Source organism: Phacochoerus africanus, chromosome 3 (assembly GCF_016906955.1).
Source record: "Phacochoerus africanus isolate WHEZ1 chromosome 3, ROS_Pafr_v1, whole genome shotgun sequence".
NCBI lineage: Eukaryota > Metazoa > Chordata > Mammalia > Artiodactyla > Suidae > Phacochoerus > Phacochoerus africanus.
In genome coordinates this window covers 79,065,266-79,090,203 of record NC_062546.1, presented here as the reverse complement: position 1 = coordinate 79,090,203, position 24,938 = coordinate 79,065,266, and the positions used below count along the sequence as shown (strand labels likewise).

The window sequence follows — 24,938 nt, the reverse complement described above, 5'->3', positions numbered from 1 at the left end:
GAAGGTTACTGTATTTCTCCACTAATTAGATAATTGTTAGATATTGATCGGATTACTTTCTAAAACTGTATACATACATCATTTATATTGCCTTCGTTTTTATTTTGACTATTTTTTCCATCTTACCTATCGTCTTGTTACTCTGTAGCATTATAAAAATCCACTAGTTGGTAGGTATTTTCCAATTTGCCATGTGGAATGAATGAAAGTTAGAAAAAAAATTTTGACAGGTGGCCAAATTTCACATAATTATTTCTAATTGCAGGAATTATTTTTAGATATTAAATTTATTGGGTACACACACATATTCTCCTCCCAAACCGTATTGCACAGTACTTTGCCAAGAGAGTCTCAATATGGCTAAAATTAAGCCTTATTAAATTTAATAGGCTGAGATGTGATTTAATTCTTTAAGCTGCCTGTTTAAGTGCTAGAAGACATATTTGCTTTTATTCTACCCACTAAGTTAAAAGAATGATACATTATTTTTCAAATCCCAGTGGCAAAAGGCAATTGAAATAATGCATGAAGCTTCTTGAAGGAAAATAGCTTTCTGGTTAAAATTGTAATATTATTTATCTTTCCCCTTCAACCGTTTGACTCCTTCAGTTTGTGGAAGAAGCCTATTTATTTTAGCAGTAAGGTGGATTGAATTTCTGCCAAGTCAGTATACTCCCTAAATGAATATGTCAGAGGCAAATTGTTTCTCAAAAATCATTGAGAAAGCAGCATTTTTACATAAGTAGGCTCTTTCATTAGTTTTGAGTTAATTTTTAGCAATTGCTGTTTATATGATGGCAGTTTCGTGGATGCCCTGTGGAATGTGGAGGTCTCGAGTTTCAAGTGAGAATTCCCTTTGGGGTTTACAGGGCCTGCCTTTCATTTGGAAAATTGAAATGTATATAACTTTTTAGTCTAACATCTTTGTGAAGGCCAGTGTCTTTCTGCAAATCAAATATCTTATGTAAAATCAACTGAAGGTGGAATGTGTTCTTTGTAGAGGTACTCAGCTACCTTTAAGAGAGAAAGCAGGCAAAATCATCCAGCCCCGAAGAGTTCCCTGGAAGTGGCATCACCTTTATTTTCTTCCCATCTCTACCTCCTTGAAAATACTAGGGAAAAAAATCGCTACCTTATGACTAATTTCATTTCTTTTTTTTTCTTCTGTCTTTTTGTCTTTTTAGGGCCGCACCCACGGCATATGGAGGTTCCCAGACTAGGGGTCTAATTGGAGCTACAGCTGCCGGCCACAGCCACAGCCCCAGCAACACCAGATCCGAGGCCTGGCTCCGATCTACACCACAGCTCATGGCAACTCCGGATCCTTAACCCGCTGAGCGAGGCCAGGGATCGAACCCAAAGCCTCATAGTTCCTAGTCGGATTCGTTTCCGTCGCATCACGACGGGAACTCCTGATTAATTTTTTGACCATGATCAAGATCCTTCTTTCTGTCCAGAGGGAAAGCTGAGTTTCATTATGCCATGGCAGAATTAGTTTGAATGCTTTTTATATTTTTAAAGACTGATTTGATGTTTCATCCAATAATAGACATATTAAAAATAAGAAAATGCCATTAATTTCTGTGGTAACAGATGGGTTTTGTTTGTTTGTTTTTGTTTTTTAATGGCTGCACCGAGAACATATGGAAGTTCCTGGGCCAGGGATTGAATCCAAGCTACAGCTGTTACCAATGCCACAGCTGTGGCAATGCTGAATCCTTAACCCACTATGAGAGGCCAGGGATCAAACCCATGTTTCCACAGTGACCTAAGATGCTGCAGTTGGATTCTTAACCCATTGTGCTACAGTGAGAACTCCGATAACAATTTTTACTTTAAGCAATCATTGCTTATTTTTAAATACACTACAAAGAGCTATCTTATTGTTATTTATAATTAATTAAATATTATTATGATGATGCAATTGTTGTTTAATGTCTTTCTGAGGCATTTAATGGCATTGAAATTTACATGTTACAAAGTGGCCAGCGGTAGGGGTGGGGGATAATATACTCTTATTGAATCTTTGCCAATTTATTTCTGTGCTAACTCAAATTAATTTGGATTAGAGCTTGATTTAGTTTCTAAGAACAAAATGTGAAGCCACTCATTTTTCTTTACAATGGTGGTCACATGCTAATGATCACAACAGGCATTTTTCTTCTTAATTACAAATCATTTTGATTGAATTTGTACATTCATCTAAAATCACTTTGTCATTAAGGAAAACCATGAACTTTGTTCATTTCTAGAATTAAGAATAGTTTTTTTTTTTAACATTAAGCATATCAAATATATAGCATTACTTCCCCTTTGTTAATTAGCATTCCATTCCTGGAGTAATTCATTATTTAAGGTGACTTTGCAATCATTAGTAACAGACTTGTATGTTTCTTATAAGGCAGGTCAATTTAGTAATTTCTTATTACAAATGAAAAAATTCCAGGTTAGGGCACCAAAATATTCAAAGCATTAATGACTATTGTGTATGTATGATCACTTATCATACTGTAATGTATTCCCTAACATTTAGAAAGCTACTGCTATGGAGTGATCTCAAATGATCTGAGATAAAAGTTATTTTGTCTCTTTAACATTTTGTGGCCTTGAGAGGTCTCTATAGAAAGTAACATTGCTGCCTATAAAACCTAAATAGCCTATAAAACCTTGAGGAACTGCTTACCTAGTCAAGCAGTTGGTCAACACAGCAGTGGCAGAAGGTATTAAGGTGACCTGGTCTAAAGCAACTTGAAAAAGCAGGACCAGCACAGACTTGCATGGAATAAGTGTGCCAATTGCAGCAGGGACCCATTGTATTAGAGCAGTCAGAGTTAGCAAACAGAAATAAACTTGTTTCAGTCAGTATATCTAGAGAGAAACTTGCAGGGGACTAGAAAAACAACTCTTATCCCCACAGACATCATGGCTAGAGTTTGGTCAAGGAAAATTGAGGGCTAATTGAAGAGTATCACACTGACTATCTAACTGAGGAGGTCTGAGATGGGGCTTGAAGGAGTTTTGAAGTAGTAATCAAGTAGGAGAGGAATTTGGATTTTGTTTAAAGGATTAGTAGTAAAATAGGAGAGGGATTTAGTTTTTGTTTAAATGGTTAATGGAGTTCCCATGTAGCTCAGTGGTTAATGAACCCACCTAATATCCGTGAGGATGCTTGTTTGATCCCTGGCCTTGGTCAGTGGACTTAGGATCTGGCATTGCCATGGGCTATGGTGTAGTTTGCAGATGCGGTCTGGATCCAGCATTGCTGTGGCTGTTGGTGTAGGCTGGCAGCTACAGCTCTGATTCAGCCCCTAGCCTGAGAACCTCCGTATGCTGTGGGTGCAGCTCTAAAAAGACAAAAATAAATAAATAAATACATAAACGATTAAATTGAGCCTACAACATACATGGATGTCTTGGATCTGTCATGTCATTGGTTGCCTCCATTGTGGTCACTGTGATTCATAAAAAAAATATCCTTGGTACAAATGACCCTATCTGTTGTGTCTGATACCCTCATTCCATGGAAGGAAAGCCAAGAGAGACAGATAGAGGCAAGCAGCCACCTGGGGCAAAGCTCAAGGCTTGCTTTGCCTTGGACTTGCTGAATGAACTTGGAGAAACCACCTGAGGTCTTTGGAGTTCAGTTTTTTTCAGTAAAATTGATGAAGGAAACTAAATTAGCTCTAAAGCTCCCTTCTAGCTCTAAGAGTCAATAGGCGTAGCAATATCCTGTGTTCACTGTTTCTCAGGGAGATAACTACCTAAGTGGTCTGAAGCTGGTAAGTGCTTTGTGACTTACTCATGATTTATTTCTAGAACAGATGTATCCCAAGGGGGCTGAAAAGAGAAGGTTGACCCAAGCCCATTGATTCAGTGCCTAAATGAAGCATCTTAGACATGGCCCCGAGACTGAAAGAATTTATTGATATGGCTTAAGATCTGCTGTCTCTCAAAGCAGCAGGTGCTGAAGAGGCTTGATTGCTCTGACAAATGGCCCTACTCCCATTCCTGGGCCTCCAATTATGTCACTGCTGTCTCCAGGGAAATCCCCCTGTTCTTTGCTAGCACACCAAGTCCCTCCCTACTTCCAGATCTTAAGCGTACCATTAGCTCTCACATTCAACAGCCAATTGATTGACAGTGAAGCATTTATCAAAGGGTACCTGGGGGGACTTAACCCCTCACCTCCCAATAATCATCAACATCCATCCCAAAATAAGCCAAATAAACATAATATCTATGGAAACAGTGTCCTTGACAAATGCAGCCTCAGAACAAGTTCTTTCCAACTGCCCTGCCAACCCCAAGGCTTAACTGCCTAATGGACAGTTAAAACATTATGAGCTTCTGATGAGATTTAGTGCAGACCATATTACACCTATGGATTGACCAGTTTCAACTGAAGGGCCCAACCCATGTTCAGAGATGTAGCAGCAAGTGTCTGGAACTGAGAGATTGGAGTATCTTTTCAGCATTGATCATCAGACACTTAAGGTCTATCTGGTGTTATAGGAAGACAGTCATGATGAAGGATAGAGAAGCCACAGTAATGGCTTTCCAGTCTTGTTGTTGAGGCTCATGGATTCATGTATCATGTATGCCTAGTATCAAGTCATATTGATAAACAGGCTCCATGAGGATGGGAACCTTGTCTGTTTCACTTACTAACCTAGCTTCAGCACTCAACACAGTATTAACTTATGGTAAGCACTTTGCATTGTAGGTTGAATAACTGATGGGGAGGCCACATAATGCAGGGTTAACAGCACAAATTCTGGAATGAGACTACCTGGCTCCCACTCCATTGCTCCACTGCTCACTAATTGGGAATGTGAGCAAGTGAGTAAATATTTCCATGTCCGTGTCCTCATTTTAAACTAAGAATAATAATAATATATATCTTAAAGTCATGCAGGTTAAATTGCTATTTATAACCAGTGCTTGACAAGCACTATAAATGTTTATTAAACAATTAGATTAATCAGTTTTCATGCCTCACTTCTTTTTTCCATCATTACTTAGATTTTGGTTTTAGAATAAAAGTTTGAGTTTGTGAGAACATGTGGTAACCAAACATGGGCTGGGACCCAAACATACTTCTGCCTTAAGTCCTCTGGCTGTGCAGCTTTCTATTTATACAATGCTTTGAAGCATCTCTTTCCATCAATTTTGGTAAAATGCTACTTGACTTACATTTCTTGACTGAGAGTCAGTTCCTTGGAAGCAGATAGCATTCAACAGGGCCTCATTTAGATGACTCCTCAGTGTTTTGGAATGAAGGCGTGATGTAATAAGTGAATAGCTATCTTGTGGATCTTCCTTTGCTCACTCCTGGGGAAGAAATTACCAAACCTTTCCCAATCTTGCAGGTTCTTCTTTAGCCCCTCCATCAGTGTCCTATGTAATCCCCAGTTCTGGTCACTCCAGCACACCATCTGGCTATTGTTATTGCCAGTGTAATCTCTGATCACCCCCTCTTTTCAGCCTCCCCAGAAACTCCATTTCTTTGCCTCAAAATCTCTTTTCTCTCCCTTTGTCTATCTCTTCCACATGGCTTGCAAGCTTTGACAATTTATATTAGTGATTTTCTTTGTTTGTCATGCCTGAGGCATTTAAAAGTTCCTGGGCCAGGGATAGAACCTGCATCACAGCAGTAACCTGAGCCAGAGCAGTGACAACACTGAGTTTTCAACTGTTAGGCTATCAGGGAACTCCCACATTAGCAATCTTGATTTGCTCCTGTCTTTTATTTTAAGTTAGGTTGAATTATTTCAGCAGACAGTAAAAGAATCCATGGCAAACAAACCATTTTCCTTTGTAACCTTTTGCTTTTCCCATTCCCACTCATAAACACCTCAGGCTGCTCCATTGTTCATTGGAAACACTATATTCCCCATGGATTAGAACCTACTCATGACAATATTTTTAAATATTGCTGTTGTTTTGGTTTACATTCTAAGTTCTGCTCATTGGAGCTGTGATTTATTTCCATCTTTATTTAACTTAAAACTCATGTGAAGAGTGAGGAGGTAAAGTAGATGGGTTGATTTACCACCCAATTGTGTCATTCCATCCTCCATCTTTGACCATTTTCTGATCTGCTTAAGTGGATGGAAGTGACACATGGGAAGTATTTTGACAATGACACAAGGCGGTCTGTAAGATAAAACCATCTGAACTTAAACCGTTGGCTCACAGACTGAATTGCCCTACAACATGCTTAGCGTGAGATTGCTCTGTGAAAGTGTAATTATGAATTTGGCTATTTTGTGTTTTGTTGTTTGTTTTTATTTTTATTGCTGCATCTGTGGCATATGGAAATTCCTGGTGTAGGGGTTGAATCAGAGCTGCAGCTGCAGGTCTACACTATAGCTATGGCAACACCGACCAAGCCGTATCTGCAGCCTGTGCCAAGCTGTGGCAATGCCTGATCTGTAAGCCACTGAGGGAGACCAAGAATCAGACCCACATCCTCATGGATGCTGTCAGTTTCTTAACTCACTGAGTCACAACAGGAACTCCATCATTTGGCTGTTTTTTTCAATTGGGTCATTGCAGAGCAGAACCAGGATCACATATACTCCTTCATCTGTACATTTCCATGGTGCCCAGAATGGGTCTGCATAGAGGGGACACTTGATGAGCCCCACTGAGGGACAGATGATTACTGCCTTCTGTAGTGGCCCAATTCTGGGCTTTCTTTGTGCATAGGTACACACCAGGAAGAGCTAGAAGACTCCTAGTTTGGCACTCCCTGTGGCTCCTCAGACACTCCTTTTGCCTCTGGGTAGCCTTTCTAATGAAACTGACATCCAGGGCTAATTCTGCAGTCACAGATCCTGAGTTTTCTTCTTTTAAGACCCATCTTTCTTCCATGTCTTTGAGAGCTCCACCCCTCAGGGGAGTAATGGCAGTAGATTGGTTATGCTAAACACCCCCCCTTGGGGTTTGATTTTAAATTTTTCATGGTGACCCGGTCATTTATATAGTCAAGATAGACTCATCTTGAAACTTTACAAAGCCACTTAATTTTTTTAAAATTCATAACTCTACATAATGTGTATCTATATTTTCAGTCCTCTCTTGGATTCCCAGGGAATAATACTCTGTCATGCAGGAAACACAAATTCAAACCCTTTGTCACTGTCTTTTTTTTTTGCCTTTCCTCATCCTAAATGTAATATTGTGGAGCTAAGTAGTGTGTATTGGAAGAGTGTTGATTTTTTTGTTTGCGTATAATCTGTTTAACCATGAAGCTGATGTGAACGAGGCAGGCACACAAATAAAGAGAGGAGCAATTGTAGGGATGCTCAGAGAATGTGACTTAGACTTTTTTTTGTTGTTATTCCTCAGTCTCCAGACCTGTGGAAAAAACATTATGTTTGGGACCTGCCCCTGCAGCTTCTCAGCTCTGCAATATCCCTTGTTCTACAGACTGTATAGTATCTTCCTGGTCAGCCTGGGGCCTGTGCATCCATGAAAACTGCCATGATCCTCAGGGGAGAAAAGGTGAGTGCCTTATCTGTTTGGGCTTCATTTCCTTCCAGTGCACACATATTTATTCTGGTAGCTAAATAGCTGCTTAAGTCTGCTTAGGACAATATTTGTTTGTAAAATTTAGATAACCAGCTTATTCATTTATTAAGGATGCCATTGGGGACATTTTTTATGGAGCACAGAAGCCCAACTTGAATGACCTTCCAACTAACCTCATAGCTGGTGAAGTGACTATTAATCAAAAATGGTATATAACTTAAACCTGAAGGGAATTTGGTCCTGGCCAAAATGTCCGTAAGACATTTGGTCCACAGAAAGAGGTCTTTGATATTTGGTCCTGTCCAAAACATCCATGAGCCTGATTGGCCCACGTCACATGGTTTTGTTTGGGACCAAATTTCAAGGACCTTTTGTCATGTGCCAAATGTCTTATGGAAATTTTAGACAGGATCAAGTATTTGCTAACCACAACTTAATGTTATATATATGTCATAGATATACTTCAAAAATTAGACATGATTTCTATAATCACATCAAGAAACAATTGCTCTATGTATCTATTTACTTATTTTCAGATTTCCAAAGGCTGAATCAAATGCTGAATTTGATGTTACAGTTTAAATTTTCATGAGGGACGTTTATATATGTTGTTTACTTTTTGGTATTTTCCTCAGGCTTAAGGTGAAATCTTCAAGTTTTGTGTGCTTATTGCTGGTTTAAATTTGTAGATCTCTGCAATCTTGTTTTCTTTCTCTCTCTCTTTTTTTTCTTTTTATAGCTGTACCGATGGCATATGGAAGTTCCCAGCGTAGGGGTCAAATTGTAGCTGCAGCTGCAGGCCTATGCCACAGCCACACCACCACCAGATCTGAGCCACATCTATGACTTATGCTGTGACCCTTGTGACCACAGCCACAACACCACCAGATCTGAGATGCATCTGTGACCTATGCTTGTGGCAATGCCAGTTCCTTAAACCACTGAGTGAGGCCAGGGATTGAACCTTCATCCTCACAGATACTATGTCAGTTTCTTAACCCACTAAACCACAATGGTAATTCATTGTTTTCTTTAGTTTATAGTTTACTGCTTTATATATGTATATAAATACACACACACACACCATACACACACATATATACTGTTTCGTGTATATATATATATATATATATATATATATATATATATGTATGTATGTATATCACACATATATATACACATACACATCTGCATCTTTTTTTTTTCACATCTGCATCTTAAAATGTTCTTTTTTGGTGACATCTTGACTTTTCTTTTATTGGCCCTTTAGTTTGTATTGATATTATGTTCCCTTAAATGGCAGTGTTGAAAAGAAATATTTCCTTTACTAAGAGAAATGAGATCCAAGGACATTTCATAAGTTATGCTATGTTTGCTAAGCACTAATGCCCCCCAGTTATACCATGGAAACAAAGAGTATATGGAAAAATGCTTGATGTTACAAAGGTGGTGCTCTCAGCTTAATTCTATTTGAAAACCCATATTTTAGCACTTCCCAGGGGGGCTCACATGTACACACGTGCATGCCCAGGTTCACAAACGCATGTCCCTTAGCTTTTCTCTTTATTCTTCCTTGTTTGTTCTAAGGTAGAATAGGAGGATATACGTTGCCATTTTATCTAGGACAGAAAGAAACTAACTTTAATTCTTTTATCAGATGATAGAAATCTGGATCTCGATGGAACATGGGGGGGTGTTGGAAAGCTCATGCTACTCCTATGTTAGTCACATAACCATAATGTCCCCCAAGCCTCTTCAGTTTATGAATACAAATAGTATCCCATTAATTCCAATATCTGCAATCCGTTGTGTATAATTTGACCATGCAAGTCTTTTGTAGTTAGGTATGAGGCTCCCAGGGTAACTTACCTGTTATTAGAACCAATCTTATGTTTGATGGGTGCATCTCCATTTTAAGGTCACTAACTAGAATATCATTTGAGGCTGGACTTAGGCTTCCCCAGCCACTGTGGCTGTGACCATCTGTGCTGCTACAACCTTGCTGCATTGAGCACTGCCTTCCTTTGCTCTTAAAGCTAGAAAAACCACACAAGGCCAAGTGCACCCTATAATTCACTGCGACACTTTTGGTTATAAGTGATAGAAACCCAATTCAAACTTGTATAAGCCAAAATAAGAAAACTTATTAGCTCATCTAGCTAAAATTGAAGGGACGATAGGGCTGTGTTCAAAAGTATCAAGAGGTCAATGGATCTCGGTCTCATTCTTTCTCTTTCTCTTTATAATATTTTGTTTTTACAATCTTCCATTCTTCTTCTCTTTCTATTTATAATCTCTTATTTCTCCAGCTCTTGTTTCTATTTTTCTCTTAATTAGGTTCAGTTTAACAAAATATTTTGTGAAAAACTACACTTTCAACTTTTATTCCAGTCTTCCTCTTCCATGTCACCCACAATAGGTCCATGGAACTCATCTGGGAAGCTCACACCTTTCTAACCCCTAATTCACCCCATTTGCCAAAGATGATTTTTTTGCCTAACTTCTTTTGTTATTGGCTCTTATCTCTCTATTGCATAAGTCAGCTCTGACAAAGGGACCCTGGTGCGTCATTCTTTAGATATTATCTATTGTGGGGTGGATTGTGTTCTCCCAAAAGATATGTTTAGCACTAACCCCTGGTACAGGTGGATATGCCCTTTTTTGGTAAATCTGGTTAATGCAAATGTAATCAAGTTAAGGTGTAGTCATATTAGATGAGGGTAGGTCTATGCTAATGATTGATGTGCTTTTCTCATACTAACTTCCATCATGTTCTATCCCAAGAGATTGGATATAGATCCCTGTGCTATACAGTAGGATCTCATTGCTTATCCACTCTAAATGTAATAGTTTACATCTACTAATCCAAAACTCCCAGCCCATCCCACACCCTTCCCCCACCCCCTTGGCAACCACAAGTCTGTTCTCTATGTGAGTCTGTTTATGTTTTGCAGATAGATTCATTTGTGCTATATTTTAGATTCCACATTTAAGCAATATCACATGGTATTTGACTTTGTCTTTCTGACTGACTTAGTATGAGAATCTCTAGCATCCATGTTGCTACAAATGCCATTATTTTGTTCTTTTTATGACTGAATAGTATTCTATTATATATATGTACCACATCTTAATCTATTCATCTGTCAGTGGACATTTAGGTTATTTCCATGTGTTGGCTATTTTGAATAATAGGGCAATGAATACTAGTATGCATGTATCTTTTTTTTTTTGTCTTTTTAGGGCTGCACCTATGGCATATGAAGGTTCCTAGGCTAGGGGTCAAATTGGAGCTATTTCTGCCAGACTATACCATAGCCACAGCAACGTGGGATCTGAGCTGTGTCTGCCATACAGCCTATGGCAATGCTGGATACTTAACCCACTGATTGAGGCTGGGGATGAAACGTGTCTCCTCATGGATACTAGTCAGGTTTGTTAACCTTTGAGTGGGGACAGGAACTCCTGGGTGCATGTATCTTTTTGAATGAAAGTTTTGTCTGGATATATGCCCAGGAGTGGGATTGCTGGTTCATAGCAGTTTTATATTTAGATTTCTGAGGAACCTCCAAACTCTTTTCCATAGTGGTTGCACCAATTTATGTTTCCATCAATAGTAAAGGAGGATGCCCTTTTCTCAATACCCTCTTCATCATTTTTTATTTATAGACTTGTTAATTGTGGCCATTCTGACTGGTGTGAGGTGGTGCCTCATTATAGTTTTGATCTGCTTTTCTCTAATAATTAGATGTTGAGCATCTTTTCATGTGCCTCTTGGTTATCCATATATCTTTCTTAGAGAAATGTCTATTTAGGTCTTCTGCCCATTTTTCAATTGGGTTGTTTTGTTTTTTTGTTGTTGAGTTATATGAGTAGTTTGTATATTTTGGATATCAGACTGTACTACAAAGCTATAATCATCAAAACAATATGGTAATGACACAAAAACAGAAATATTGATCAAAGGAACAGGATAGATAGCCCAGAAGTAAATCCAGGCTCCTATAGCCAACTAATATATGACAAAGGCGGCAAGAACATACAGAGGAGGAAAGACTGTATCTTCAATAAATGATGCTGAGAAAACTGGACAGTTACATGTAAAAGAATTAAATTAGAACATTCTCTAACACCATACATAAAAATAAACTCAATTGGATTAAAAACCTGAACATAAGGCTAGATACTATAAAACTCCTAGAAGAAAACATAGGCAAAATGCTTATTGACATAAATCACAACAACATCTTGTTTGATCCACCTCCTGGAATAATGACAATAAAAACAAAAATAAAACAATGGGACCTAATTAAACTCAAAAGCTTGGGCACAGTAAAGGAAACCATTCAAAAAACAAAAAGACAACCCACACGAATGGAGAAAATCTTTGCAAATGATATAACTAACAAGGCACTAATCTGCAAAATATACAAAATACTCATACAACCCATAGTGATTTAATAATAGCCAAGCCAGCACTGAGAACCTGAGTTCCTGTCTTCTCAGTCCACTGTTCCAACACTGGCTTCCTTTGTGATTTACTCCATGAGCCCAAAGAGTTTAGATCAAGGCACAACTCCAGCATTGAGGTTAGCAGAGAAGCCCTGTGCCCATGTGCACTGCATTGGCTAGTGGGAACCATGAGAGTGAGCCTCTGAGCTGATATAGGAGATATAGTATGAGGCATGGGGCCCACCCTCCACAGTGTGTCATCTGGAGAGAGAGGAAATGCAGACGGTAGTTGTGTGAGAAAGGGAGGGTGTTCTGAGATCAGCTTGAGGGTTCTAGGTAACTGGGAAGTGTGGTTTTGCCTTCAACAATAAATTTTTCTCAAAGAAAACCTCAGTCTTTGGGGCTAAAGGAAATGGTAGAGACAGTACCTGAAGGTAGTAGTGTCAACAACCACCTGCAGAGTTTAAGGATGTATTGGGATTGATGAGTATTACTAAGGCTGATTGATCTGCTCTAGGAACAAAGTAATCATGGACAGGAGAGAGAGGAAGGTGAGGTGATTGTTATTCAGGTCTGGGAGTTTGCTATTTATAAATGTTTCACTAGAGCAGAGAGAATTTTGATTTTTTTTAAGGTCTTGCTAAAACCTGCCAGGACCACCTCCCTATATAATCCTTCTTGGAAAGAATAATAAAAACAAAGGAGTTTTCCCTCTAGGGAAATGATTCCATGCCTACAAGGAGTCCAAGCCTGTTATGATGATGCTAAGTCATCTCATTATTTCTTATGAGCATGAGTTCCAGGATACTCTTAATCTTGATCATCCTGTGGTCCTACCATGGGTTCTGTCAGAGTCTCTGACTGGCACAAACTAAATGTAGTCAAGAATTCCACAGAGACTGGAGCACACAGGCTAATGCATTAAACATTACACAACTCCGGGATGTAAACTGAACTCTTTAGTTTCATATTTGAATTCCCTACCCTAGAAATGCAATGAACCAACTAGCAGAAATTTAGAATAGTCATACTTTCCTAGATATTATATACTCTTTTTTATATATGGATGAAGGGGAATTTGAGGGGAAGAAATAAGCAAACACCGCAAGAAAGAAATGTGTAAAGTTGGAGATAATTAGTTTTTCTTTTCACTCATCTTTTTCCCAGTGACTGTGTTATTCCCTTTTAATCACATTTTTTAATAGCAGAAAAGGATGGGAAAGCATACAGTATTTTATCATTTAGTAGAAGAAATTAGTGATTATAGAAATTATCTTCATGTGGCCATTATTCTCAGAAAGATACCTTTCAATCAGGAATCATCTGAGGCTTGTGGCTTTCAGCTATTTAGAGTACATGAGAAAATCTGTCATGTACACAGCCTTCACACCTTCCATCAGGTCTGTGACAGACACACAAGGGGAGCAGTGCTCAGCAAGCTGGTACTTGTCAAGTAAAACCAGGATGCTTTTCAGAGGAAGTTAAATTGCATCAGGTTTTATCATTCATTGCTTTATCTTTGATACTCTCCCAGGGAGTTATAATTAGAGATAAATGAAAGAGGAATAACCTAAAAACTTGCTGATGGAAGAACTTTACCCACACATATAATGCATTTTTTAAAAATTCTTTTAGCAACATGGATGGACCTAGAAACTGTCATGCTAAGTGAAGTCAGCCATACAATGAGACACCAACATCAAATGCTTTCACTGACATGTGAAATCTGAAGAAAGGACAGACGGAACTTCTTGGCAGAACAGATGCTGACTCACAGACATTGAAAAACTTATGGTTTCCGGAGGAGACAGTTTGGGGGGTGGGGGGATGTGCTTGGGTTGTGGGATGGAAATCCTGTGAAATCAGATTGTTATGATCATTATACAACTACAGATGTGATAAATCCATTTGAGTAATTTTAAAAAAGCAAAATAAATAAATAAATAAAATAAAAATAAAAAATACAAGGCATTAGGGAGATAGTAAAAATTTTTGAGTGATGAGGTCACAGTGTTTATAATTGTGCTTGGAGGTATTGCCAAATTTAGGTGGCAGAAATACAAGAAGCAAGGACTTCTATTGAGAAGCCATTAGAAAAGTCTGAAGGAGAGAAAATGAGGACTTGAGTTAAGAACATGGCATGTGAAAAGTAAAGAGAATGTAATTCTCACCACATGTCACTATCAGTAACAAAAATTGTTTATCAGCACTTAATAGTAGACAGAACTCAAATATGGCCCCCCAAATTCCTGCCCTCTGGAGTACAATCACCATGGCTTGAAATTTGATGGGATAGTCACTCCTGTGATTAGAAAGTGGCCTCTAGCTACAGCCAGAGGACATGTCCTATGACCACAGTTTTACAATTGCAAGGAACTGAACTGGGCCAACAAACTGAATGAGCTTGGAAGCTGATTCCTACCAAGAACCTCCAGAAAGGAATACAGCCAAAATTTTGATTTCAATCTAAGTAGAGAATCAAGCCACACCATGCCTAAATTTCTGATACAATAAATAACTGCTTGTTTAAACCACTAGGTATATAATAAATTTTAACTCATTAATTAAAACATGTTCAGAAATAATGATAGTGTCTCATAACATGAATAAGAAAATGTTTTATATTGAGGGAAGCTACAAAAATAAATCTCAGTGAAGTGGACAATGTGGAACTAACTCATCACATCCATGTCTTTATAATGCACAATAAAATAATAATTTACCTGAAAAAAAATAAAATAAAAAATTCTTTCTGATATATAGACATATATTTATATGACATCCCTGTCCTTTTCAGATCCATTCTAGAAAGGCAAGCTTGCCTACAAAAGTTGCTCTAAAGAGGAATTTGATGGAGGCTTCTGGATAGGGTGTCACCATTGGTAACTACTTATTCAGTAAGACTTCAGGGAATCCCCCCTTCTTCCCCTCTCCAGAACAGTATCCACTCCCCCACCTTCCATGATAGCACCTAACCTTCTAAAAATCCCCATAGGAAAAGGTAGTTGGAAACTGAGAGGCCATGACTATCTTTATGAATACAGTCTTTTATGCTTTGAAACAAATTAATTTAGTTAACTCACTAAAGTAGGAAAACACTGACATGTTTTGGATCTGTAACAATGATGGGGAAAATTTCCACTTCCATCCATGTCTGCTAGAGAGATCCACCATTAACGAGAAATCTCTGAAATACTTTTGCTTTGTCATGGATTGTAAGTACAATAGTTTTGTTCTTTTGCCTTTTTTCGGCACCTGTGTGTGTTGGGGCTGCTGGCGGGCTGGGTCTACTCCTCATCAGAAGCCTTGAGGACTCCCCTACCCATAATCTGATGCTTCTTATTTCCTGTATTCATAACAGGGTGTCCACTAAAAACAATGTCATAAAATGCTATGCCTGCAGGAATGGTGGTTGATTTCTAAGGAGCTGGAATCAAAGATCCAGTCTACTCAGGTCCTTTGACTCAGGGTTGTTGCCCAGTGCCCAAGGCTGCTGGAGATGAGGAGCAAAGGGAGTGCTTCAGATGGAATAAGGTCAACTTGCTGGCTATTGCTTTTAGCCCATCCCAGTGGAGTTAGTGTGGAGATAAGTGTTGGCCATGGGTGGGGTGGCTTCCTAGAAACTCATGTCGACACTTCGGTCCCACTCGAAAAGTGAAGGTATAAGTCCTTAAACCTGATTGGCTCTCCTGAGCCTCCTGTAATTTTTCTATGGTTTCAATTAAAAAAAAATTGACCTCTCTTCTGCCATTTTTACTTCTTTCCTTTTCTCTCCCCACCCACAAATCACCCTTTTACAATTATCTTCAGTGGACTATGCACTAAACCAGTAGAATATATACTAAATCCTTGAGTCCAGAGGAAAAACAAAACAAAACAAAAAAAAAACAAAAAAACCCTTCAATATTAGTTTCACTAAAGGTGAACTGAATCTGTGGTCAGGAAGTGATTATTAGAACATCTTGCTACCCAGTACCTAAAATTCTGTTATCTAATCTGTATAGCTTTATTTCAAGGAAGTGATCCATGGTACTGTTGGATTTACTGTATGAAGTGGGGCTAGGACATGCCATACACTAGAGCTGAATTGAATTCTTTCTTGTGAGGAGGTAATGGCTGAGGAAAACCTAAGCTGAATATCATACACATCCATTTTTTATAGAAGTATAGTTGATTTACAATTATTGTGTTAGTTTCAAGTGTGCAGCACAGTGATTCAGTTTTATATATATACACATATACATATTCTTCTTCAGATTCTGTTTCCTTATAGGTTATTACAAAATATTGAGTAGAGTTCTATGTGCTATACAGTAGGTCTTTGTTGGTTATCTATTTTACATATAGTAGTGTGTATATGTTAATCCCAAACTGCTAATTTATCCCTCACACATATTCATTTAATCAGTTACATGTCTTAGAAGAAATAATAAGGTATCATCTAGTCTTAGTTTTTCTGTATGCAAAATGAGAATAGTAACTTATTAAATGGTTTAGGGATATATCAGAAAAGTGGCTACTGTAGTATTAGCAGAGCATAGATACTTCGTGAAAGCATGTGCTTTTTGCCTTGTTGGACTGTATGCTCTGCGAAAAATAGATTTATGTTTTCTGTCCCTCCTGTGGCTTACCATAGTATATTACAGCGATCTACATATGGCAGTTACTGTTTACTGAATGACAATGTCTGATTAATATGGAATTCAGTAAATGAAGGTAAGTGGTTGGCTGGCCCCAACCACCAGGGACTTGGCCATTGTGTATCTTTCAGAGCAGAAACACCCAAGGGAAAACTGATGTCTATTGCAGCCATGAACACCAATGTGTGATTAAAGTTAAGGGCTAACAAGAGAATCCAAGGTTTTTTGTTTTATGCTGAGCTTGTGCTTTGATTTGATCCTAGTTAGAGTCAGGACAAGGGCAGTGCAGATGAAAGACTGAAAGAATTTATTGACTGAAGAGATGCAATCTAAAGATTTATGGCAAGATAGATGCTGCTTGATTTATAGAGGAAAATACACATGCCCCTCAATGGCATTAAGCTCTAGGTAATAGGACACCAAGCATCCTTTAGTAAAGACTGCTTAGATTCTGAGCTAGTTGTCAATCATTGTAAATCATGGAGACCCATGTCATGTCCTGCTTAAAGATATAAACTAAACAAGCACAAACGTAAGATGGTAAATAAGCAGCCCATGGGCATTACATCTAAGAATAGAGGTCACCCAAGTGATGTGGCAGTGAGGACTCAAAGGTCATGTAGTTTGATGTCCATCAAGTGTAGTATACAGCCTTGAGCTATTCTCAGGGTGACCTAGGAAAGGGGCTGAACTCTTCTGCAGGTTTTCTTTTGACTAGTGGGTGACACAGACTTGGACGCATGAAACACAGCAGAAGCCATCTATTGTTTTAATTGCCTCTGAAATTAATACTTTCAGTGCCATGAGGGAATGGTCTCTGACTGGCTGAATGACGCCTTCCCAGAGGTGGCCAATCCATAAAGTACAACTCTAAGAGTGTCTTTTAAAAGAAGCTCATGTGTTAAGCCTAGACCAAGAGAACCCATTTAAAGCACTTATGGCAGTGCATCTAAAATCCTTGCCCAGTCCTGCCTTATTCTAAGGGAGCTCAGCTCCCTCTTGTGGCCTTAAACCGTGTGTCCATTTGTTCCAGCCTCCTTGGCTGGGCTACTTCAGAGGAGGCATCTTTTACCAACTACACCTTGAGGTGTGTGTGTGTGTGTGTGTGTGTGTGTGTATTTGATTTACAATGTTTTATCAATTCCTGCTGTATAGCAAAGTGACCCAGTTATACGAATATATACATTCTTTTTCTCACATTATCCTAAATCATGTTATATCACAAGTGATTAGATAACATTCCCTGTGCTACACAGCAGGATCTCTTTGTTTACCCAATCCAAATGGTAGTTTACATCTACTAACCCCAAACTCCCTGTCCATCTTTTTGTTTCACTACCACTTGTGGGGAAATAAGTGTGGTCCTGGCAAACCCAGAGGGATACACTTGGCTTTGTTACCTCTTGTACTTCTCATACTCTGGAACCTGTCTTTCTCCCCTCCTCTTCTGGGAAAAGTGGTGGGGTACCATACCACCTTCTTCTGTGACGTTAGTGTTCTCATGATCTCTATCTTCCTGGCTAAGTCATTCATTCATTCACCCATTCATTCATTCATTTTTACTTATCCCAAGGAATAACTGAGCCATTATTTTTTAAGATAGTAGCAGATGATATGATTGGTTTTGTTTTTAAAAAAAGTAATAAAGGTACATAAATCCATTGATTGAATTTGGAGAATTAGAGGATAGAAGGTTAAATATGAGATCCATAGAAGTTCGGCCTAGCTTTTAGAAGTGCTATATACTGAGGGTAAGAGATGGAAAACTCAGACACTGAAGGGTTACATCTCATTCTCCATCACTTTTTATTTATTTTGATTAAGTTATAACTGATTTATAGTGTTTCTTCAATTTCTACTGTACAGCAAAATGACCCAGTCACACATATATACATTCTTTTTTTCATACTACCTTCCCTCACTTAGCTTTTAAAAGTATAAATTAGTTTCTATCATTTAAAAATAGAGAGGTTTCATGTAAAATCCAAACATAACTTGGATTCGGCTTCCTAGACAAAATTGGAAGATTTGACAATAGAGAGTTCACATTTCCTTGTAGCAGTGAATGGAAGCCACACACTTTAGTAAAGCACAGTCCTCTATTTTGCCACAGATCCCACCACTCCCTACCATCTATGGTTGACCCATATCCCTCAATTTGCACAGGATCTATAGCTAGATCCTGTGACATTGGGTTTATGACCATGTAGGCTTATAGCCTGTGAGACCCATCCATATCCTCATTATGGTATAACTTTGGATCTTAGTCCCACAGTACATTTTTGAAACTGACCACTAGTCTAGTGACCCATGTCTAGCCAAGGTGGGGAGTGTGGTCCAGGGAAATTCTATCTTCACTGGGCTGGCTGACCTGGATATCTCAGGAGAGTGATACAGGGAGATCTCAGGGCCTGAACCTGTGAAGTTTCAGGCAACCAGGATATGTCAATGTATAGATGTCTTTCAGCTTAATACAGGGTAACAGGAATGTCATAAACAACAGCAAAAAAGAAAATGGGGATTTATCTCTGTTTAGCTTGTTTCTGCGAGTCATCATTTATTTTTACTGGCTTACTGATACCATTGGACATAAGCTATTTATTATTCCATTTGACTATGCCTGGCCTCTCCAACTGCTAAGTTGTAAATGCTCAGAAGTTAGGTTTCCTGTTCCAGTTTTTTTCCACTTTGTCTCTCCTATCATTTCCTTATCTCCCCATTTCCCATAAAATAAAACACGTGAAAATAATACATGCCTTAGAGCTGCAGGTGTACAATAAATTTTCATAAATTTCCAAGCCACTGCTTCCTTTCCTTGGCTGGATAAGGATGGAATCTCATGAACCTTTTGTTCCCTTTCATTTTAGGATTTAGAATGAGACAGCGCCATGTCCTCATGGAGTCCACAGGGCCTGCGGGGCGTTGCCCTCACTTGGTGGAATCTGTCCCTTGTGACGATCCACTGTGTTACCGATGGCTGACATCCGAAGGGATCTGTATCCCTGATCATGGCAAGTGTGGCCTGGGACACCGCATCCTCAAGGCTGTCTGTCAGGATGAGCGAGGTAAGACCCCCAGGAAACACAAGGGTTGTTAAGGGATATCTGCTAAATAACACATTGCGAAGCTCATAGTTTGCCCAAGGGAGAGAAACACAGCCTTTTCTAGACTTAAATATTTAAGTCAAGTGACACATTGCTACAAAGTAAGCTGCCTTGATGTAATGTGAGGCTGCGCACTCCCTGATAAAAGAACACTATTTAGGAGTCCCATCGTGGTGCAGTAGTTAACGAATCCAACTAGGAACTAGGAACCATGAGGTTGCGGGTTCAATCCATGGCCTCGCCCAGTGGGTTAAGGATCCGGCATTGCCATGAGCTATGGTGTAGGTCGCAGATGCGGCTCGGATCCCGCGTTGCTGTGGCTCTGGTGTAGGCTGGCGGCTATAGCTCCAATTAGACCCCTAGTCTGGGAATCTCAATATGCTATGGGAAGTGGCCCTAGAAAAAAGGCAAAAAGCCAAAAAAAAAAGGAACACTTTAATTTTCCCTGCATGTGATACAGTAGACCTAAAGACTTCTCTGGAGTTTTTAATTGATTAAGACAAACTGAATGCAGAAATGGTCTGGATAGCCTTCAGATTATCAATACCAAACAAGTTTTATGTGCCTTTATTGATGTGGATATGTAACATGCTTTTACATATTATTAACAAATACTGCCTTATAAAGATTCCAGGGCTTCAACTCCCTCCAAGTTAAAAAGGAAAACAAAAAACAAAACCCAAAACACTAAGCTCTATCATTTCATTAATATTACACTAGATCAGAATCAGTTCTAGACACAATGCTAACATTTCTAAAGAACCTTTTTTTTGGGGGGGGACGGGTTGCACTTGAAGCATATGGAAGTTCCCAGGCTAGACGTTGAATCTGAGCTGCAGCTGCCGGCCTAAGCCACAGCCACAGCAATATGGGATCTGACCTGCCTCAGAGACCTATACCATAGCTCACGCAATGCCAGATCCTTAACCTACTGAGTGAGGCCAGGGATCCAACCAGCATCCTCATGGATACTAGTTGGGTTTTTTACTGCTGAACCACAATGGGAACTCCCTAAAGAACCATTTTTAAATATAAATTGTCATGATTTACAAAACTATTAACAGTGGTGTCTTTCATTCATCATGTCAAGCTTCTGGTACAGTCATTGTGTGAAATGAAGGTGTGATTTAGAAAATTATCTCAGTCACCTGGAAATGAGAAAAGTGACATTTAAAACCTTTATCCTCAAGTTAAAAAAATATTTGGTCTCTTGGAAGGGTATCCAGTATGTGTATTAATCAGCTCTGCCACGAGAAGTCATAATTTATATGCACTCAGTGTGTGGAGTGAAATGTTTTGACTTATGGAGTGAAGAAATCCATAGACCAGGAGGAAATTACAAAGTGAACTTAGGATGGATATTAGTATCCACACAGGGCTGACATTCATCAGTGCATTTCTTATTCCCTTCCTTCCTCTCCCTCCCACTCTCTCTCTTTCTCTCTCCCTCTCCCTCCTTCCCTTGCTCCTCCCTTCCCTTCCTTCTTTCCTTCCTTCTTCCCTCTTCTTTTTCCCTCTTCCTCCGTTTATACTTCCTTCTCCTTCCCTCTTCCTCCATTTATACTTCCTTCTGTCATAATTAGACAAATATACATTTTACCAAGAAATGTAAACAGTTACCTCATGAAGTCAGGTATTTGTTTAATTAAATAGAGGGAGACACCAGATTGTATTAGCTACAGTCCTTTTTGACTAAATAGTGAAAACTAGCAGTGGCTTCTAATATTACCAAATACTCTTTGAACTGTGATGACATACGTATAGTTTATTAACAGTGGCACACAAGCTCACTTTTTTAATTTAAGAAGAGTGGTATTTTTTAATTTAAGAAGAGCGGTATAAACATTTAAAACCTGGGCTCTAGAGTCACACAAGTTGGAACTTCCATTCTGCTACTTTTCTGCTAGATGATCTTAGGCAAATTATTTAACTGTGGGGCATCTTTTCCTTCAGCTATAAAGTGGGGATAATAAAACTTCTCATTTTCAGATTGTGAGAGTTAAATTACCTATATAAAAGTGATTAGCGAAGTGCCTAGCACATAACCATTCAAAATAAGCTATGAGCTTATTTCACTTGTAATGCAGATTTATTGCTATTCTCAGTCCCAGTGGATTCGTGGAAAGAGCATTCCTTTATAAAATGAAAATAATGATGAGAATTAGAATAACAATACTGATTTGCCTTCCCAACCTGGAGTTGTGGAAACAAGATCATTTGTTTGGTTGAGACTCAGTGACAAATGCCCTACAGGCTTTGTCATCTTATAGGTATTGGAGACTTTACAAAGATGTCATATTTTGTCCACCAGGCCAGGGACTTCTTTTACAATGTGTTGTATGCCTTTGACAGTATTGCAGAGCAGGAGCTTCTGATTTATAATTAGAAAGGCATATTTGGTCTCTTTCCCTGTTCTGGCATGCAGCTTCTAAAACCATTGGAATTTCTTGAGCATTAAGAGTGCATCTTTTTTTTAAAATAGTATTTGGTCTCTGGTATTCAGTGCCAGAAATCACTTCCATAAAGGTAAAATTGGTTTCTTGTTATTCACATCAAGCTCCTTTCTACCACAGCTGGGTTATATTAATGAAGTGACTTTTGGAAACTACCTAAAGGTGGGGGTGGTTGCCAAGGGAACTAATCATGACTAGAAGGTTGGAACTTTTAATCTGACCCCCTGATATCCAGGGAGGGGGAAGGGGCTGGAGGTTGAATCAACCATTAATGGCCAATGAGTTAATCTCTCATGCCTATGTAATGAAGCCTCTATAAAAACCCAAAAGGACCTGGTTCAGAGAGCTTCCAGGTTGGTGAATGTGTTGAAATTTGGGACAAGGAGATGCCTCATCGTTTCCGGTACCTTGCCATATGCAGATCTTCCATCTGACTGTTCCTGAATTTTATCTTATCATGATAAACTGGTTATCTAGTAAGTCAAACAGTTTTTTTGAATTCTGTGAACCACTCTAACAAATTAATAAAACCCAAGGAGAGGTTTGTGGAGCTTCTGACTTTTAGCCAGTTGTTCACAAGTACAGGTAAAAACCTGGAGTTTGAAACAGGTTATTGGACTCCTCAGTTTGTAGCTGATTGGTTAGAAGCACAGGTAACCTGGGCTTGAGATCAGTGTCTTAAGTGGGGGAAGTCTTGTGGGACTGAACCCTTTGCCTATGGAATCCGATGCCAGAATTGTGTTGAAGGGTAAACCAGCCGGTATTGGAGAATTTGCTTGGGGTAGTGTGGGGAAGCCCCACCCCCCACCACACACATATATTGTAATTGAGTGCAGAACACTTTTTACAAAGCTATCCACTTGACTATTTTGCAGCTGTTCTAGAGTTTTATTGCCTATTCCTGTGAAATAACTACTGTTCAGCATTGACCTACACGTCACAATTTCTTTCCTCCTTTCTTTGCTTTTTTTTCTTTTTTGGCCAGCCCATGGCATATGGAGTTCCTGGGCCAGGGAACAAATCTAAGCTGCAGTTGAAACCTAAGCCACAGCTACAGCAACACCAAATCCTTACCCCACGATGCCAAGCTGGGGATCGAACCTGTGTCCCAGTGCTCCAAAACTGCCACTGATCCCATTGCACCAAAGCAGGAACTCCTACACTCTCAATTTCTATGGGAGAAGCAAGAATTACTACTGGTTCAGAACAGTTTCATGAAGTCTTCATGATTTTTAAATGCCTGGTTGGCTCCTTCATCTTTTGTGGGGCAATAGCTGTAGTTGTGGTTATAAGAACACATTGTCTTCCTGACGTCTGGAACAGACTTTTGTCCAGTGAGAAATTGATCTGGTTGCACTTTCTGAAGTTTAGCTCCTATGAGATTTTGGATGATTGATGATCAAAGTTTGCCCAAGAAGTGCTTCCCTTTGATTCTCCACCCCTTATCATAGTCTTTCCATATTTATAGGAGTTGATAGAACTGTTGTTGCTCATTAAAATCCTTGAAGAGAAAAAAAATATGGTTGAGATCTATTTAATGAATCTTCTGTGATTTATTTTTTTTGTAAACACGATATTTTTCATCACTCAGTATTTGTTTCATAGGCCATTTTTTTTTTTGTCTTTTTAGGGCTGCACCTGTGGCATATGGAGGTTCCCAGGCTAGGGGTCTAATCAGAACTGTTGCTGCCAGCCTTTGCCAGAGCCACTGCAATGCCAGATCCAAGCCATGTCTGCAACCTATACCACAGCTCACAGCAATGCTGGATCCTTAACCCACTGAGGGAGGCCAGGGATCGAACCCACAATCTCATGGTTCCTAGTAGAATTTGTTTCTGTTGTGCCACAAGGGGAACTCCTCATAGGCCTTTTTGTTTCAGAATTTATTCATAGGTAAATGGATGACACCCAAAGAAATAAACCTTTTTTGATTAAAAAATCAAATGCGTAACAGATCTAATTAGGCTTGTTATAATTGCAAGTTTAGTTGCTTTGTCCTTTATTTTAAGGCTTTTCCATATTGACTCCCTCCAGGTGTCCCATATACCAAAAGTAACATTCAATTCCTTGCAAAATGTATACACCTCATACAGGTTGTAGAGTCAAGAGATTTTCACATGGCTGTGATCAAGATTCTATAGGATGCTTGAGTGTCTTATGAACATCACTCCCACCACTTTGAAGACATGATTCTTTTCCAGAAGTTCATTCAGACCATTAACTTGAAGACTTCGAAAATACACAACATATGTCACATTGAAGCCAAGAAATAACTGGAAATAGCAATTTGATATAGCTAAAACTTTTGGGTTAGTTTAAGAACATGATCTACTTTGGACTACTTAAGGTTCAAATAGTTGTCTATGAATTTCTACAGCTATCTCTATAGATACAGTACTTTGATCCATTCTTTATTTTGATTTGTTGGTGATACTTTCCAGTTAGTCTCACTAAAGTTGCTCTTTCTCAAATAGCCTTGTGATTGTAGTAAACAATCTGTTAGTCAATGACATTTATTTCCAGGAAGAAAATTGTATCATAGATTACATGAGTGATTATTATGGTTTAGAATCTGATTTCCAGTACTTTCGTGGATTAGCTTTGATTTCTGTCCTTGGGCATCTAATCATCAGTATACGTCAAAAGAAGTCTATTGAATATAGAGTATATATAAGTTTTTCTTGTCTCACTGAAAAGTACATCTCCTTGGCTATGGCATAGGCCAGTGTGTCAGCTATGATTTGACCCCTAGC

General features: G+C 38.9%; 1 protein-coding gene across 1 annotated transcript in view; it reads left to right on the top strand.

The window, feature by feature from the left end:
* The window catches only part of THSD7B (thrombospondin type 1 domain containing 7B), an 832,155-nt gene that overhangs the window by 264,613 nt on the left and 542,604 nt on the right, over positions 1-24,938 (top strand). Inside the window, exons 5-6 of the mRNA XM_047772023.1 lie at positions 7,354-7,509; positions 19,496-19,693. Of these exons, the coding sequence (XP_047627979.1) occupies positions 7,354-7,509; positions 19,496-19,693 (354 nt within the window). The remainder of the gene's footprint in view (positions 1-7,353; positions 7,510-19,495; positions 19,694-24,938) is intronic.